General features: G+C 42.0%; 1 protein-coding gene across 2 annotated transcripts in view; it reads left to right on the forward strand.

The window, feature by feature from the left end:
- The window catches only part of zbtb7a (zinc finger and BTB domain containing 7a), a 29,733-nt gene extending 16,894 nt beyond the window's left edge, over positions 1–12,839 (forward strand). For both annotated transcript variants that reach the window (XM_028816450.2, XM_028816451.2), the window contains exon 4: positions 12,318–12,839. In XM_028816450.2, coding sequence (XP_028672283.1) covers positions 12,318–12,741 — 424 coding nt within the window. In that variant the 3' untranslated portion in view covers positions 12,742–12,839. The remainder of the gene's footprint in view (positions 1–12,317) is intronic.
- Positions 12,840–20,038: the final 7,199 nt, after the last annotated feature.

Genomic DNA, 20,038 nt, shown 5'->3' on the forward strand with positions numbered 1-20,038 from the left:
TGGAACATCATGGTGCTTTGGGTAGATGGTGGTGGCGCACGCCATATGGGCTGGAGATGACCAGAAAGCAGGAGACAGAGCTGGAGGTGGCAGAGTTAAAGATGCTAAGATTTGCATTGGGTGTGACGAGGATGGACAGGATTAGAAATGAGGACATTAGAGGGTCAGCTCAAGTTGGACGGTTCGGAGACAAAGTCAGAGAGGTGAGATTGCGTTGGTTTGGACATGTGCAGAGGAGAGATGAGGGGTATATTGGGAGAAGGATGTTAAGGATAGAGCTGCCAGGCAAGAGAAAAAGAGGAAGGCCTAAGAGAAAGTGATGGGGGTAACAGAACAAGATGGAGAGGACAGATAGATATGGAAGAAGATGATCTGCTGTAGCGACGCCTAACGGGAGCAGCCAAAAGAAGAAGAAGTAGTTTTTATGATAGTGAGTAATTAGTCATGCTGTCTCACAGCTCCTGTGTTTTGATTCCTTACCCAGTCAATGCTCTTCATGCTTCACATGGGCTTCATCCACATCCTCAAATTTGTCCCCCCATTTCAGAGATGAACATGTTAAGTTACACTGGTATGGCCAGAGTGAGTAAGGGTCTGAGCATTGAGTTGTTTCCTCCAATACACCTGTTGCTTCTGGGATTGCTTCCGGCTCCCCATGACTCTGCAATGGAAAAAAAGGTGGACATACATTAGATTAGCTACAGCACTGCAGTAATTTGTTTCAATGTCATACAGCAACTTAATGTAACAGAAAATAATAGTAGCCTACAGACACAATACAACCCAAGGGATAGAATAATAAATCAAATATTTGCCTAGGCAGAGCAGACTGAAATGTAAAGATTTCTCAGCATCAGTGAACCTGTCTGCAGCTGACTTGCTATAAGACCTATACTGAAAAGAAGACAATGGAAGCCTGTGGCATCATCTGTGTGTTTAGTGCAAGAAATAGTAATTTAAAAGAAAATGATTACGTCCATAAGAAAGGTCCAGATACCCTGGAATTCTGTACAGGGTCATCAGAATGTGTTTTGAAATTCAGTGACCTGTCTCCTTCATCCATCGTCACAGTTTAGACTTGAAAGAGAAGGCTTAGCAAATGTGCATTCAGACCTGCCGTAGCTGGCACATTTGAAAAGTGGGTCATAACGAGGAAATACAGGAGGAGTTGTGGCGAGGTTATAATTTAGGGTATGGGATAACAAGCTGTCGGAGCAAGTGCAATGGAAATGGCAACTATGGAAGAAATTTTAATATACTGTTTACCACATTTACTTATAAAGTTATCACATCTCAATCTAATTCTGGGCTGTGGAAAGCCTGAGCCTATCCTGAGTGCATTAGGAAAACAGGCCTGAACAGGACATCAGTGCATTGTAGGGCTCGCTCAAGGCTGGAATAACCTTTAAGCAAAATTATCACAAGCTTAGGGCATCAAGGGAAGGGGGGCACCACAGAAATTTTTCATTGCTGGATTTACCATGGACCATATGGTGCAAAACTACAAATGGTGTAGCTGAACCAGGGTCCACAAAAAGGGGCTCCCACACTAAATGGAAAGCATTACGAACATTTATATACAACAGTAAAAATAATAGTAAAAAAGTATATATTAAGAAAATTAGAATCTGGTAACTGCCGCATGGTCCATTGAGGCTGACGTGATCGTTCTTGTCTTAGTCACATCGGCTGTCAGGTTCAGTCGTCCTCTGATGGTGAGTGCACCTCATATATATATATATATATATATATGGGGGGCACCAAAATCTGGTCCTGGGCTCACTCATGCACGGCTCGGTTTAAATTGGCTAATTAACTTAATCTGGGGGATATGAGAGGAAAACTCACACTCACTGGCTTTAAAAAGTATTCAGACCCCTTCGCCTTCTGTACATCTTATTGTGCTGTTGCAAAAATGGCAAATGCAACCATTTAAAATCTAATTTACAACACAATAAAGTGTGCAGAAAGTGAAGGGGACTGAGTACTTTCTGAATCCACTGAAGACACAGAGAGAATGTTTGAGTGGAATTTGAGTTGGGCCATCCTTTATATTGTCCATCCATCCCTCTATTAGCCTACCCGCTATATCCTAACTACAGGGTCCAGGGGGGTTCTACTGGAGCCAATCCCAGCCAACACAGGGGGCAAGGCAGGAAACAAACCCCGGGCAAACACACTGAAACCAACAAACACACACCAAGCACACACTAGGGACAATTTAGGATCACCAGTGCACCTAACCTGCATGTCTTTGGACTGTGGGAGGAAACTGGAGCACCTGGAGGAAACCCACGCAGACACGGGGAGAACATGCAAACTCCACACAGCCTTTATATTATCCATCCATCCATTTTCCAACCCGCTGAATCTGAACACAGGGTCACGGGGGTCTGCTGGAGCCAATCCCAGCCAACACAGGGCACAAGGCAGGAACCAGTCCCGGGCAGGGTGCCAACCCACCGCAGGACACACACAAACACACCCACACACCAAGCACACACTAGGGCCAATTTAGAATCGCCAATCCACCTAACCAGCATGTCTTTGGACTGTGGGAGGAAACCGGAGCGCCCGGAGGAAACCCACGCAGACACCTTTATATTATATTATATTATATTATATTATATTATATTATATTATATTATATTATATTATATTATATTATACTAGCTGCCCCCACTGCTCTGCCCACATAGTAGTGAAACGGGACAGTGAGGAGGCCCTGCCTGACTCCCTACTCCTGACGTCATGCTCCCCCCCAACCCCCCCCATTCGGCCCGCAGCCTCTGTCTCAGATTAGAACAAATATATCACTCCTGCAAGCGAACTGTGATTCTTAACACAATGAGAGATGACGCAAAATCAACCAGAATGTTCAAGCAAATTATAGAAAAATAATCTAAATCTGTTAAGTAGTTCTCTTGTGAAAAGCAGACAGACATATAGATGTTGGATTTTATATATAGAGAGATTTTATATTATATTATATCTACTCTCTATATATAAAATCCTAAGCTTAAAAGTGCAATGATTTTCTGCAGCGATTTTATGTGATGTTTTAATGTCACTTTTTTTGTCACGCTTTAAATTAGGCTTATTTTAAAACCTACAGATATGTGTTTGGTAACATTCTTTTCAGAATTTATCGAACTTTAATTTGATGTTGTTAGATTTTCAGATTCTTATTCCGTTTTTAAATTATAAACTAAAAAATATTAAGAACTCGCGTTCCGCGAGACGAGACTTTGTGCCAAAAGATTTAACCACACCCGGGGCCGGAAATAAAAGACAAAGAGTAGGACAGCTGCTGTACAGGCTTTTAAATGTTTGAAGCACCGCGCGACATGCAGATCACGCAGTGCGGCAGCAGCAGCTGATCGAGCACAGAGGAGGTAAAAAAAAAAAAAGTATTTGTTTCCCACTGTATCACCATTTAAGAGGGGGTTTCGGAGGAGCGACCACGTCTCCTTGGGGTGCGTTCAGCCCCCCTCTTCACATCATGAGCAGCAGAGACACAGAGACAGAGACACGTGAAGCACATGCCAGGGGCGGTTGGCGAGCAAAGTGAGCAGGGAGAACCCCCTAGTTATATTATATTATATTATATTATATTATCCAACCCGCTATATCCTAACTACTGGGTCAAGGGGGTCTGCTGGAGCCAATCCCAGCCAACACCGGATGCAAGGCAGGAAACAAATCCCCGGGCCGGGCGCCAGCCCACCGCTGGACACACACACACACACACCAAGCACAATTTAGGATCATCAATGCACCTAACCTGCATGTCTTTGGACTGTGGGAGGAAACTGGAGCACCTGGAGGAAACCCACGCAGGTAGGACCCGGGAAGCGAACCCGGGTCTCCTAACTGCAAGGCAGCAGCCCTACCCACTGCGCCACCGTATATATTATATTATATAGGGTCCAGAATACTATATTTTAAATCACAATGTTGCAGGTTCACTCCCTGCCTACCAGCTGCAGTGTTACCATGTGCTCCAATTCAAGAAAAAGGTATGAAAATAATTGTAGCATATCCCAGTGTCATATGCTAGCTCTGATAAAGGTATCTGCCAAGTATTCTGTACACTGTATTATCTACTTTTTTAACTAATTTATTGCATTTTAGGGACACAGAGAGCCAGAATCTATTCTGGTACCATCAGATGCAAGGCAGAAAGCAGCTTTGGATGGGATGCCATTTAATTTCAGAGCACATTTGCTTAGAATAGACAGGTTAAATTAAAATGCACACAAGCATGGCATGAACATGCTAGCTCCAAACAGGTTAGATAATGTACCCATGACGTTATATTCAGATGGATCAGGGACTTAGTTTTCTGATGTGAAAGTTGGAGCGTTTACATTTTTTTAGTTGCTTGCTGCAAGAGTTATCAACTATTTTTGTAACAGTAAGTCATATTAAAACATAACAATAACAAAATGCAATTACGTGCTTTAGCAGACTACATTAAATATACGCTTTTCAACAGTACAATTTTAAGTAGTTAAAGACATCTAGATAGACTTGAGGTGGCACAATCGCTTTCATAGGTAGCATATTTCAATGCAGGTGGTAAAAAAATGGCATCATTTGATGTCCTATGGTTATTCAGGTCTATTGCTATTTGTATTTCCAATTTCTTAAACATTATATTTTTGAAAGAAGTACCCAATAGGGAATTAAAATGTCTGTTACTGCTTGCTGCTTCAGGCCAACGTGAAAAGCAGGTCTGGAGATTTAGTGATAAATTACAGTGTCAGAGAAATACTGAATCATCATAATGTGCAGAGAATGCATCCATGAAGTTGTTTTTTGTGTAAATACTTGGTACATATTAGTTCACTTTATGCTTGAGTGATGATTATAATTATAATTCCTTTCTTCTTATATTCATTTTCATATAAGTGACCTTTTTTTTTCTTTTACTGTGATCTTACCTCAGTCAGCAGAAGAACTGAGCTGGTATACAATTGGCTTGCACACACAGGTCTCCCATCTGCTGAGTAACGTTTATTGGTGATTCATTTTTTCCATCAGGAGTGGTTGTCAAACAAGTTAGGAAGGAAAATATACAAAATATACAAGTTGAAGAGACCTCTGTCAAAGGAAAATTTAAAACACTAAATTAATCTGTAATTGAAGTCGCAGAGAATGTTTCCCTATTTTAAGACAGACGAGTTGCAAATTCATCTGTGATTTTCAAAGGGAGATTTAGAAATTTTAAAAAATTTGTACCGTTAACTCTGTTGAAAAAATGTCAATGAAAATTGAACTATCCTGACAAATGTTCTTGGAAAATATGTTTGCCAAATGTCAAAAAAGTTGGCCCACTAGGAGCAAAGTTGTTTCACACAGACAGACAGATAGACAGAGCTACCACAGTAGGTGCTTTTTACATTATACGCACCTAAAAGAATATGACACCCCATCTCAGAAATAAGCAGTGAGCCATGCTCGGTAAGGAATCAGTGCTTCCAGCTATAAAATTAAGGTACATTCTGTTATATTCATTATAACTCTAGACTGATTCCAAGGGCAGGCTATTCTATCCCCTTTAATACAATACAATGCAACTTATTTTTGTAAAGTTCAGTTCACTGAGTTCGGGCACAGAGCGATGTGAACAATTCTCAGTCAAAATGCAAGTATAGATAATACAAATGACTAAACACAGAACTAGTACACATATAAATGCAGATTTGTTAAAACACACAGGGAACAAGGTAGAAACTGATTAAAGATAAATGGAAACCAACAATATTTGTCCATTATTTAATTGAGGAACTACGGCCAGTTGACAATGGAGGAGATTAAAATTGTAAAAGAGAAAGTGAAAAATAAAGTCACAGTCTTGGAGACCAATAGGCTGCCTACCCACTCCTGGGTTTTCCATAATGGAGTCTGTGCTGAGTATCCAATCTGTTGAGACAATCTTTCCATCCGATGATTCCAATGCACCTTTATACAAGATTACTTCTCCAAACACAGGAGAGCAGCTTGGCAGTACGGTAGTGGCATCAAGTGCCACATCCAGATACTGAGAAGAGCAAAACCGAATAGAGGAGGGGTAGTAACAGAAGAGTTTAAAAATAACTAACAACCAGAAATGCAGTCTGCACAGCTAATCAGCAGCTCTAGTCAGGGTGTGCTAAACTAAAGTAGTGAGTCTTCAGCCTGAATTTAAAAACTGAGACTGAGGGGCCATCTCTTATATTAGTAGGCAGATCATTCCACAACTTTGTGACCCTGCAACTAAACAAATGATCTCCCAATGTTGTTTTATTAATCCTTGGAATTTTAAGTTGGTCGGCATCTTGAGATCTCAATGTGTGCTCTGGTTTGTACGTAGTGATAAGCTCAGATAAGTAAGCAAGGCCTTGGCCATTTAAAGTTTAATAAGTTAAAAGGAGGGTGTTGATACCCTAGGAGCCAATGTAAGGACCTGAGAACTGGAGTGATGTGTTCGTATTTTATGGTTTGTGCAATAGTTATTGCAGCAGCATTTTGAATTAACGAAAAGCCACATAAAGAACGATTATAACAGCCAGTGAATAATGCATTGCAGCTGTCAATCCTACTAGAAATAAATGCATGAATGAATCTCCCAGAATCTTACATATTTTTTAAGATAGTAAATACATGTTTTTGATAGTTTTGGATATAATCCCCAGCCCCCCCCGACCCAGACCTCAGCTCAGTCATGAAGTAGGTTCCCATAGGAACATTTTATTGCTCAAGGGTTGATCTTTGATGGCTGCAGTAACTTAAAAGAGATTTTCATTTATGTTACATTTAAGATTCTACTTTGTCACCGATGTTGCTTCTAAAATTCTTAGGAGAAATAGCGTTAGACAAAAAGGAGACACGAGATACAGCTGTGGTAAAAAGAGTCACAGTGGAAAATTTAGTTTGAAAAGCATGTTATATTTTGTGAGATCTCTTTCTAATGTTGTAATCTCTTTCAAGACTTCATATTTTTCACTTATTGTTGGATTGATGCCTTTATCCAAAGTGACTTTGAGAAATAATTGGTTACATTCCTTTTTCCTAATTGGATCACAGACAGATGAAGTGACATGTTAATGGTCACACAGTGGTGTCAGTAGTGGGATTTTGAACCCACAACCTCAGGATGTGAAGCCCACAGCCCTTTAACCATTACATCACACTGCCTGACATTTTTTTTTTGAATGAATATGACCTAACTGGTGAACCGCAATATAAATTAGACCACCTAATAGTATAATTCAGAAGCAAGGACTGTAGCTTTTAATCATTGTAAAGTGTTTTATTACTCCTTCCCATGCTTTTCACTAAATATTACTGAGCACACAATGCAAATACTTTCAAATTGCAAAAAATAAAAATGTCAAGACACTACTTGGAAGATCTGAGCCCCTTGTGTGACTCTGCTGAGATCGCCACTGAAACTCAAGAGGAGACACTTTCTCAGAAAAAAAAATCTGAGAGTCAGGAGGCCAAAGAACATGTCTCTAATGTATTTATTTCTGATCTCAGTGTTCTCTACGAGAAGCCAAAAAGATATTAAGGAGATCTCTTTTTTGATTTATCATTCATATGGGTTGCCATCATTTTCTTTTACTGTTCTTCTGCTTTCTTGTTCTGGTTTTGTCATCACCATTCATACTGTTTCTAACCAAGTATAGTCAGTCAGTCAGTCAGTCATTCTCCAACCCGCTATATCATAACACAGTGTCAAGTGGGTCTGCTGGAGCCAATCCCAGCCAACACAGGGCACAAGACAGGAACAAATCCCGAGCAGGGCGCCAATCCACTGCAGGACACACACACACGCACACTAGGGATAATTTAGGATCATCAATGCACCTAACCTGCATGTCTTTGGACTGTGGGAGGAAACCAGGGCACCTGGACGAAACCCACGCAGGGAGGACCCAGGAAGCACTACCACTGTACCACCATGCCGCCCAACCGAGTAAATTGTTTAATAATATACTACTCAAAAAAAATGAATGGAACACTTTTTAATGAGAGTATAGCATCAAGTCAATGAAACTTGTGGGCTATTGATCTGCTCAGTTAAGTAGCAGAGGGGCTTCTTAATCAGTTTCAGCTGCTTTGGTGTTAATGAAATGAACAACAGAGGGGCAACAATGAGACGACCCCCAAACAGGAATAGTTTAACAGGTGGAGGCCACTGACATTTTTCCCTCCTCATCTGTTTTGTCACTCGTTTTGCATTTGGCTACAGTCAGTGTCACTACTAGTAGCATGAGGCCATACCTGGACCCTACAGAGGTGGCACAGGTAGTCCAACTTCTCCAGGATGGCACATCAATACGTGCCATTGCCAGAAGCCATGCTGTTTATCCCAGCACAGTCTCAAGGGACATGGAGGAGATTCCAGGAGACAGGCAGTTACTCTAGGAGAGCTGGACAGAGCCCCTCGTAGAAGGTCCTTAACCCATCAGCAGGACCCACCGGTATCTGCTCCTTTGGGCAAGGAGGAACAGGATGAGCACTGCCAGAGCCTACAAAATGACCTTCAGCAGTCAGGCCACTGTTGTGTATGTCTCTGACCAAACCAAACCAGAAACAGACTTCATGAGGTCGGCCTGAGGGCCTGACGTCCTCTAGTGGGCCCTGTGCTCACTGCCCGTCCGGCACTGTGGAACTCGATTGGCATTTGCCATAGAATACCAGAATTGGCAGGTCCACCACTGGTGCCCTGTGCTTTTCACAGATGAGAGCAGGTTCAACCTGAGCACATGTGACAGACATGAAAGGGTCTAGAGAAGCCGTGGAGAACGTTATGCTGTCTGTAACATCGTTCAGCATGACCAGTTTGGTGGTGGGTCAGTGATGGTCTGGGGAGGCATATCTATGGAGGGACACACAGACCTCTACAAACTAGACAACGGCACCTTGACTGCCATGAGGTATTGGGATGAAATCTTTGGACCCATTGTCAGACCCTATGTTGGTGCAGTGGCTCCTGGGTTCCTCCTGGTGCACGACAATGCCCGGCCTCATGTGCTGAGAGTATGCAGGCAGTTCCTGGAGGATGAAGGAGTTGATACCATTGACTGGCCCCCACGCTCACTCGCCTGACCTCAATCCAATAGAACACATCTGGGTGGGAAATTATGTTTCAGTCCATCCGACGCCTCAGTCTGTCCAGGAGCTCAGTGATGCCCTGGTCCAGATCTGGGAGGAGATCCCCCAGGACACCATCCGTCGTCTCAATAGGACATTTTCAGGCAAGCATACAAGCACGGTCAGGGGGTTTGGGCATACAAACTACTGAGTACAATTTGGAGTTGCTGCAATGAAATTTCGGCAAAATGGACAAGCCTGCCTGCCACACCATTTTTTCCCTTTGATTTTTGGGGTATCTTTGAATTCAGCCCCCTTTAGGTTGACCATTTTCATTTCCATCAAACAATGTGCCATCCTTTCGTTCCTAACACATTACCATATCAGTCCATATCAGTAGAGATAGCCAGCATTGAGATCTGATGTGTTTTCAAAGTGTTCCTTTCATTTTTGTGATCAGTTTATATTGTATTATAAAGTGCTGGAAGGCAGTGCAGTTCTGTGGTTTGTCCTGGAGTTTCGCAGATGCCACGTCCAGTCATTGCTTGTGTGCAATAGACGTTCTTCTGATGTTTTTGTAGGTTTTCCTCCTACATCCTCAAAGACCTACTGTATTTGTGTTAGATTAAGTCTTATGGCTGCGAATATGGGTGTGTGGAAGTGTGTCCTGCAGTGGACTGGCACCCCATCGAGGGTTCTTTCCTACGCTAAACCAGATGATGCTGGGATAGACTTTCTCTCTTGTTGACCCTATTTTAGATAAAGTGAGTTTGAGAATGTTATATTTTTTTATATCATTTTATCTTCTTTGGTTAGTACAGTGGGTAGTCATGTATGCGTTTGTGCAATTCAGAGTTGTGGTGAACTCTAACCTGTATCAGCAGCATCAGATACAAGGAAGCATGTTAACATGGATGGGGTGTGTGTCCGCCATAGAGAATGCTCACACATGTGCTAGTTAGCTTTCGACTCAGACATAAAGAGGCCATGCAAACTCCACACAGACCCAATCTACTATTTTTCTTATGTCTTGTCATTTAAAACCCACTTAATAATGTTTAGAATTACCAGGACCTTTGCTTTTCTAGCAATGTTGGTCAGCATACCCACACTCCCACTCATACTGGGGACAATTTGGAATCGACAGTCTTCTTGGCCTGAAAGTCTTTGGGGATGTGAGAGGGAAACCACAGCACCCAGAGGAAACCCCATGCAGAGAAGAAGAGAACTTCTGGGTGTGAGATTCAAATCCAGGACATTGGATCTGTGAAGCTGCCACACTAACCACTGTACTGTTGTGCCACTCCATATTATACAGGGTGTCCACAAAGTCTCTTCACAATTTCAAAATTTTATTAAAAAAAAAAACAAATGAATAGACAAATCTGTGGAAATTATTACAAAACGAGGAGCAGATATTGAAGTTTTTTTGCCTCATTTAATGCACGAAGCACATCAAGATGGTGCTCGATGTTCTCTGTAGCATAGCGTCTTCAATGGTGGCAATGGCATCAGTGATCTTTTGCTTCAGGTCATTAATGTCCCGTATCTTTGTTCGATACACAATATCACATGGGGGTTTTCTGACCCCCAGATTCTCACATCATGTGTGTTCAGTTTCCCTGAAACATGGATGGTTGCCTCATGAGGAACGTTGTATCCTCAGACATTCGTTCCAGCATGTTATACTGCAAACTCTTTTCATCTTGGCTTATCATTTGGCTCGAGTGCCTGTTAGAGTTGCACTTTATAAGCGTACAACTGCAAGTTCTTGTGTAGGACCTTGTGCACTGTTGAACGTGGTAGCTGTAACTATCTGGCAGCAGTACGGTTGGATTTTGTAGGAGAACGAGGAAAGGATTGTCTTACACGATCAACATTTTCCTCCGATATTCTTTGTTGTCCACTCCTTTCTTTATCCAATAAAAAAAAACTCCAGACGGCTGGAGAAAAAAATATAATCTGCAGGGGTTCCAAGGCCACGAGACCACCTGGCCCCCTCTAGGCATTTTACCTAACATACTGTATATGACCTCAATCAGTCCTCATTGTATTCAGGGTTTACATGGAAGAACTTGATGATGATGGTCATGTGGACTTGTGGCCTTTAATCCATCAATGGAGGGACATCACGGTGCTTTGATCAGGTGGTGGTGGTGCAGGTCATCACCACAGAAAACCGGAAAAAGGACAGCAGAGAAAGTAGGGGTTAGTATGGATTATGGAGCCACCATGAATGATATTGATAATTAAATGCATATACAGAGTATCAGGATTAAACTAAAATGAAGCTATGAGAAAGCCATGTTAAAATAATGTGTTTTTAGCAGTTGTTTAAAGTGCTCCGCCGTATCAGTCTGGTGAATTTCTATCGGTCAGCTATTCCAGAAGACCGCCTCACCACTTCTTTTAAGTTTAGCTCTCTGAATTCTAAGCAGACACTTATTTGAAGATCTAAGCTTACGATTTGGAGTGTAAGGTGAGAGGCATTCTGGGATATAAGATGGAGCAGATGAAGGCTTTGTAAACCATAAGAAGGATTTTAAAGTCAATTCTAAATGGCACCGGTAACCAGTGTAGTGACATCAGAACTGGGGTGATGTGTTCAGATTTTCGTTTCCGAGTTAAGATTGTGGGAGCTGCATTACGCACTCGTTGCAATCGATTGATGTCTTGTTTTGGGTAGTCCTGAGAGGAGAGCGTTACAGTAATCTAGCCGAATGAAAACAAAAGCATGAACTCATTTCTCAACATCTTGCAATGGACTACCTTTTGCTATAATACACCGATTAATGCGCATGCGTATGGGACATGGGGACGGGATGAAAAACCCACCCAAATGGTATCTGAGCCACGATTTCAACCAAGAACCCTAGAGTTGTGAGGGAGCAACCCTTATACCTGTGCCAGTTTGCTATCTGCCATGGCATCCCGAAATGTCATTTCTTCCTCTGAATTTTTGTTACAGCTCAGTGCGAAAAGTCATTTTAGCTGGTGTGAAGTTTACACATAATTGAGTGTTATAGATATTTGTGTAAGTATGCCATGTCATCCAGTGTTTGTCATTGCCTTGCACCCAGTGCCGCAAGAAGAAACTCTAGCCTGTCGTGGTTCTGAATTAAATTAACTGAGTCTGAAAATGTGTTCATGTATTTCAGCAGGACACCTAAGCCCTGCCTTTAGTATGACAGTTCCACGTTGAATTGAAATGAACTCTCTTGTTTTTTCAGGCAGGACAAACTAAAGGTGCACATGCGGAAACACACAGGTGAGAAGCCATACTTGTGCACGCAGTGCGGAGCTGCATTTGCACACAACTACGACCTGAAGAATCACATGCGTGTGCACACCGGGCTGCGTCCCTACCAGTGCTCCAGCTGCTTCAAGACGTTTGTCCGGTCGGACCACCTCCATCGACATCTCAAGAAGGACGGCTGTAATGGCATTCCATCCCGGCGTGGGCGCAAGCCCAGAGTGCGAGATCCCATGCCTCCGCCAGAGCTGCCCCAGGTGAAGGGTATTAGTGAGGGCGCTACCACACCTAGCACACTTCCACCACCTCGCCAGAGGAAGAGAGTTGCAAAGGAGACTGCAAGTGAAGAGGCAAGTGGTTGTACCAGTGCAGCAGAGGAAGAGAGCTTGCTGGGAAAATAGCATATGAGGAGGAGTGGGGGGTACAGGATCCCAAGACAGACTGCACCCCAATAGGCAGCCACTTATTCCAACTGGTAAAACAAAAAAAAAAACTGAAACACTTTTTTTATTCTTTAAAAACCAAATCAGGGTGTCACAAGTTCAATATGGGAAGTCTGCTTCTCGATGGTGTGTGTGGTTGGCTAATTATCTGGGGTGGGAGTGCAACAACCTGCTGACCAGAGTCCAGTTCTGGCTTTCCAAGAATGTGTCCAGGATCTGGTCTTGCCAGCAATCTGGTCTTTCGTTTCACCGCCAGCAATCCTTAGAGCTCTACTATGGGATGGGTGGGTTTTTGGTTGGGGGGAGAGAATGGGGGGGGGGGGACTATTTATTGCACCAAGAAAGGAGGGTAAGGGAAATTGGAAGCATCACTGTGCCTTAAAAAAAAAAGATTGACAATAACCAAATTTACAAAGAGCGGTGAAAGGTCTGATCTGTTTGGTCCAGTCTCCGAGGGGTTGGTTAAATAGTCTGGGTTAACCCCCACACGGACTGGCAAGGGTTGCCAAAAGCAGGTCTGAGAAATGAACTTGAAGTGGCCAGCTACATGCACCTTATTGAGAAATGTTTGCTGTTGGCCTGTACAAGGTGGTGATGGTGGCGGGGATATTAAGGGTGGGGATGGGTGGGGGTTAAGGAGGGTTCTTTGTTTCTGAAGCACTACCATGTCCCCTAGGGGGCACACTACAATGAACACCCTCCCAGGTAAAGAATCGGCCTCTCCACTGCAGTCTTTTAAACCTTTTTCTTTCCTCATTCTTTTTCTTGTATGCTCATAATTGCCTTGGGTACTTAACATGTCTACTATTGTAGAGAGAGAGAGTGTGAGAGAGAAAATATATATATGTACATCTATATATATACACATATATATATATATACACATATTATATATGTATATATTTATATATATATATATATGTAAATATTTAAATATGTATGTACCTGTACATATATATGTATATATTATATATGTATGTACATGTACATATATATGTATGTATGTATATATATGTATATATATATATATGTATATATATATATATATATATATATATATATATATATATATATATATATAATTTTTTGTGTGTGTAGTTGTATATTTGAAAGGAAGAGAAATGCACCTTTTACTATTTTGCACATCTTTATATTTTGAGCAAGACACCGCATAAGAAAATGTTGTGTCCTTCTTGGGAACATAGTCGGTGAGCGTTCGAGAAGCCCTAGTTGCTTAGCGTTCTTGGCAGGTATTGAGTAGTAGATGATGCAGTGGAGGGGAGGATCAAAGGATGGAGGCGGGGGGAGTCAAATATATTTAAAGCCTAACTGTAAAAAGGAACAGGATGCATAATTTGGGGTTCCCCTCACCCATTTTATTGAGATGCAGCTCCTCTGAAGCTGCTCCATCCTTACACTTCAGTTTGACTATGTGCTCATTTCTTTAATCTAACAGAGGTGTGCTCACAGCCTCCAAATGTGGACAGTCCAGCGCCTCTTTGAAAGACACAACTTTTATTCCTCTAACACTTTTTGCGAGATAAATGATCGTGTAAAAGATAAACCTGGTTAAACCTTTGTACAAATCGCACTCCAAAGCAGTGAGGTTCTATTAATCATTATGGCTAAAGGAAGCAGAGCACCGGCCGCTTTAAATGTCACAGTGTCATTCATCGTTTACTCTTTTACAGAATAATGGATCATGGTAATAATGTTGAATCAAGTTGGACAGATATTCTAGATAAAATAGACTCCTGTGGAGGGAACCCCCCCTGTACAAATGCTCTCATCTGGGAATGTTTTGGTAAAATTTAGCCCACGGGACAGGAAAGGTCCTACTGAGTATGCTGATCCCAAGTAGACAACCCTTTAATTTGCGCTGGACCCTTTTGTACACAGGGCCTTTACAAAAATCAGAACCCCACTGGGTAGGGAGCCTTGTGGAAATACCAGTTTGTTAAAGCTGCCCAAATCCATTCAAACCACTGATACCTTCAGTGTGTTGAAGAAGCATTTGAGGACCCTCCTGTTCTGTTCTGTGACTATATGTCTCATTGAGGTGATATTCATAGGTTCTTGTAAACTAAAGAAAGTCAAACTTGTTTTGTGTCCTGTTAGGTTTAAAGCTCATCATTTGTAATCTGGTCCTGTAACGCTTGTTCCTCCAGACTGATGTTTGCTTGATTAGGTTGACCTCTTTTGTAAGTCGCTTTGGATAGAAGCATCTTCTAAGAAAATAAATGGAAATGAAAACAGGGAGCTGTAGACCTGCTAGCTCATATTGAGCAGGACCCTCTAAGTTCTCAAACTGAGTTCCAGGGACCCCAGTGGCTGTAGGGTTTTGTTCCACCAACTTGTTTTCAACTGGTCTCCAAGCCTAATTCAGAAAGCTGTTATTTCCCAGTTTCTGTGTTTTGGGGTCAATGAAGAAATTACAAAATCAAGTTTGGTGAATCTTTATGGAATATACTGGAATATTTATGTGTGTCACATTGGGATAGTTTAGTTAGTTAGGATTTTCACTCTCATTATGATTTTCAGTTTACTTTTCCAAGTCTTCTAGTTATTTAATCCATTTTTTACGAAAGAGCACATCAGGGAGTCTAACGCTTGAGTAGTCGCAGCCTTTCAGCATTCAATGTTGTCTGCTCGGCTGGTTGTTAATTTTCATTATTAGGATACAATTAAGGGAGAAAAAGACACAGAAAAAGGGCAGATTATTAGGAAAATGACAAAAGAGTGCTACACATTTAAAGCTACTGCAAAAAAATACAAATATTTCTAAATGTCTCTCTATTATAAAAGAAAATCTTGAGACGAAACAAGACAAGACTTTTTCCAAGAGATTTTTTCAAGTCCCACGAGTCGAGACTTTTGCCATGAGATTTTTTTTTAAGTCCCGGCCTTCTCACAACCATTTTCAAACACGCCCGCGGTCCTCTCACCTCTCATTCGTGTGAATGCTTTTGTCAGACAGAGTTCCTGCGCTCTCAACTCTTAGAAATTTTTACATTTTCCTCACTTTAACTTCCCAATAAATGAAGTCTTATTATGTCCAAATCTTATTGAAGAATTTCATCTAGAAGGGTTATCAACAGAAGAAATGAGTACACGAGCAATCGATGAAACGATGAAGTCAAACGAATTAATGCGAAAATTATCGAAGGGTCACACAGCAAGTTGTTTAAATGCGTATCAATAGATTCTGCTGAAACATTTGGTGGTGATGGTGCGCAAGATGAAAACATCAACTTACAATATCCTGAAGAATATCTACAACCGTTAACACCCTCCGGTCTTCCACCGGCCAAATTATTGTTGAAAGAACGATGTATCATAATGTTATTGCGTAATTTATGTCTGAGCGATGGGCTATGCAATAGGACAAGATTAGTTGTATTCAAAATTCATCAAACAATTGTGACATGTAAAATTTTAACAGGCGACAAGAAAGGTAATGTAGCACATCTTCTGCAGATAACATTAGACACCAAAGGAGATCTTGATATGCCATTCATATTAAAAAGTTTACAGTTTCCCATTAGAATTGCAATCTGATTATATGGATGGTTACCTACCAGGTAGTGGTTGTGGTTGGTCGGCCAGTTGGCAAACATCTGCCACATCTTCTAAGTTGCAAGAAGAAGATCATAGACATCGGCAGTTACTATTATCATATTGGTTAACCGGATATACAATTTAAAGAGATTGTTATTTTCGTGGGAATTGTTATATACTCTTTCGATTCTATGTTGCGTCGCTTCTCAGTGATCATAAATATACATCTGACCAAACTGTGGTTTCTTCTAAATTAAACTTGTCATTGTTTTAAATGTTGTGGGACCACAGATTCTCATAATGTATGGTCCATTATTGTGTAAGTCTACGTTTTGAGCTTTGAATTATGTGATCGCGAAAAGTTTATTGTAGACTCGGATATTTTACTTGTAGTGTTTGTGGATTTCACTTTCACCAAACAACAAATCTTTTGATTCTCGCGGATACGCCTCTTCATTGGGGGGCAACACTACTTTTCCCTGATGGCAACACGAATTAGACGATCTACAAGTCTCTGACTTAAACGTTAAAGCCTTACAATATCTACATACTTCTGACATATCACCTATGTCCATATATTCGGTCTCTTTTTGCTGTTCCTTTATTTCACCGAGTAATAATTTCCATTTGTTTGTGCTAATTCGATCTTTACTTTCTTTTTTTTTTTTTGATACTTTCGAATTTTACTACTTTCATATTCTTTAACTTGCTCTGCATGTGTATCGTGCCGTTTTTTTTTGAGCCTTTCGAATTCCACTGCTTTCATAATCTCTAACCTGCTCTGCATTTGTATTGCGCCCACGTTTTTGAACGTCTTTATGAAGTCTCAGAACGTATAAAATGTTTAAGAGCTGGGAGCACATGAAGTGTGTCTGCCAAAAGCATTCCAACAACTGCAAGGTTAGATGTCCGTGAACTTGTTTTAAATTGTTTGTAAGTAGGGCGTGATATGCAAAAGTGACCGTCTCACGGGTCTTGCTTCCAAAGGTTGTCAAGTCTAGTCTCACGGGACGTCAAGGTGTCTTTTTGAGAAGATCACGTCTCGATCCAAGATTTTTTTTATTACAATAGAGAGATGTATACACTGTATGTATATATATGTATATACATATATTTATTCATATTTATATATACACCTGTCCTACATGGGTGACATCTCATTTGTACAGGGTTCTTAAATTATCTAGTCCTCCCTTGACTCCCTTACTTTCACTAATCATGGTCTTTTAAGGTGGAGCTAAGACAATGACTTTAATAATGATGTCTGTCCTTTGGATGAGGCCCGAGAAGAGTGTCAAGTGCTGCCTTTCTATTCATTGAGTTGTGTCTTTTAACGAGGAACTGAGCAAATCCCCCTTAGCAGTGGTCAGAAGGGCGTGGGGTTGGAGAACAGCGGCGCTGGAGTTGGATCTCTGCCTCCCATCTCGATTTTTTACCACTTTTTGCACCTTACCAAAAAGCCAACAGGTCTGAAAGCACTTTTTTTTGACGTGGAAACGGGTATTTATACTGGTGACCTGAGCTTTTGTAATTGGTCCCATCCCATCCAAGGAGCTGTCCAGGGGAGGAGTGTATGGGTGGGTTGAAACCGAAAACAAAAAAAAAAAAGAAATAAAAAAAAAAAAAAATCCCCCCCACCTTACGCTGATTGCACTTGAAGATGAAGATTCAAATTCTGCATTCTATTTAGAAAATGTCTTAAAAGCAGTACTGGGATTGGGTGAGCGTGTGTGTGTGTGTAGGGGCGAGAGGTAGTGGGCCTGGGGTGGGTGCCAACGTGTCACAGGTGGCCTTTGCTAAGATTAACATTTAGTTTGGGTCAGTGAGGCCGGGGGAGGAGCTAATAAAGCGGGTAAGAAAATAAATTTAATTAATTAAACAATATTTAAAGAGGCACCCACCCCTTCTGATCAGATTTTCCTATGCAGCCCAACACACACACACCTTACTGACCGGTGCTCACGGCTTTTTAACGTATGCAATGTCAGGCAAAACTTACTTGATTTTTTTGTTTAATTTAAAAGTGTAGATTTTTTTAAGCCAATAGCTTTTTTTTGTTTTGTTTATTTTACAGAGGTTATTGTTAAATGGGGGAGAGGGCGGGGGGGGGGGGGGGGTAATGTGAAAGGGGAATGTGCAGCTTCCGATTTGGGGAGGTGAAGGGTCTAACCTTAAAAACTATTTTAGTTAAGAGTTTGCACTATTTTAGTCTCCCGCCCCGTTCCCTATTCTCATAAACACTCATTCCCTACCTGCCAGTCTAAAACCCAGATGGCAGTCCTCATCACCCCAACCCCATCTTGCTCTTTACAGTCCACTTTGACATTTCCAGGCCGGAATGGTTGAGGCTTAGTTGCATGGCACACTCCCAGAGTGCGTCTAGAGTAGCCGCATATCTTAATGGTAGATTTGGGGAAACCCCACAGGTTTAAATGCCAGCCTCTCTTCTGGGAATGAGCAGCTCGTTGTTCCTCTTCGCCTCAAAATTTGGCTCATCCGGCAGTGCCAGGATGGCACTGTTTGGGTCCTGCGGTAGGTCTCACGAACATAAAGACCAACACGGGAGGGAGGAAGGCTGTGCAAAGGGGCAGGTGGGATTACTAAACAAGACTGTGAGAAGCCAGCGGGTCTGGAGCTTTCTAACCAGTCGCGAGTAGGGACGACTGAATGTTGTCATGGTTACTGCTTTACTGTATCCAGGTGACAAATTCATAGAACACAACAGCCAGGCAGACGGCTTGGAGGAGGGTGGAGTGGATGGTGCTTTGGAGCCTACAGCCGATGCTCACACAAAGGTGCAGCGTTAGGCTTGGGCTTAGTAGGTGCTGCGCAATAATAGAAAGAGAAATCACACCCCAGTGCTGGAGGGGGTCCCCTACCCGTTACTTTAAGCCCAGGGGAGATGATGGCACTGTAGACAGTTGCACTAAAGTCCTGCTGGATTCCATAGGGAAATAATGTAGTTTTGCACATAAAGAAGGCAGGGATGGAGGGACAGTTGGAGTCGGGGGTTGTCATGGCCATGCATAGTATCAAGGGGTGGGGGAATTGGGAAAGTTTGCTCTCAATTATGGGTTTTGTTGGCATTGGTGGCCTAAGGACCACTAGAATCCGTGTGGTGGAACTGTTGCTATTCCTCCTCCTCCTTAATTTAAGTGGACGTGTCGCTGCTTAGAGCACCTTAGAGCTTTCACTTCCACTTGGATTTGTTCTTGCTCTTGGTAGGATGATCACTGTACTGTTGCACTGCCCTTCCATGCCAAGGAGCTCCTAGGGTCCGCATGGGACCACTGCAACTGGCAGTCAGTGGGGCTATTGAGTACAAGAACATGGTGGAGGTAGGACACACGGGCCCATGGACCTTCAGCCTCCTAGCCAGTTTTGTCTTAAGGGGGTTCTGATTGGCTACAACGACGATATGAGTAAACGCCCCCTGTCCCCCACTTAGTGCGGTGGCTCAGTCCCATTTTATTACTTGACTTGCACTCACTCAAAGTGTGTTGCAGTGAGAGAAACATTCCAAAAAAATGAATTTAGAAGGAAGGAAGGAAGAAAGGAAAGCATTGCTGGACAGGCCCGAGCTTCAATACATATGACGACATGACTCCAACATAACTGCATCCACACGGGACCTCCATTATGTCATAGAAAAACAGCGTCAAAGTATCTGATAGCTTGTTTCACAAGAGCATTGAAA

Source organism: Erpetoichthys calabaricus, chromosome 12 (genome assembly GCF_900747795.2).
Source record: "Erpetoichthys calabaricus chromosome 12, fErpCal1.3, whole genome shotgun sequence".
NCBI classification, from domain to species: domain Eukaryota; kingdom Metazoa; phylum Chordata; class Cladistia; order Polypteriformes; family Polypteridae; genus Erpetoichthys; species Erpetoichthys calabaricus.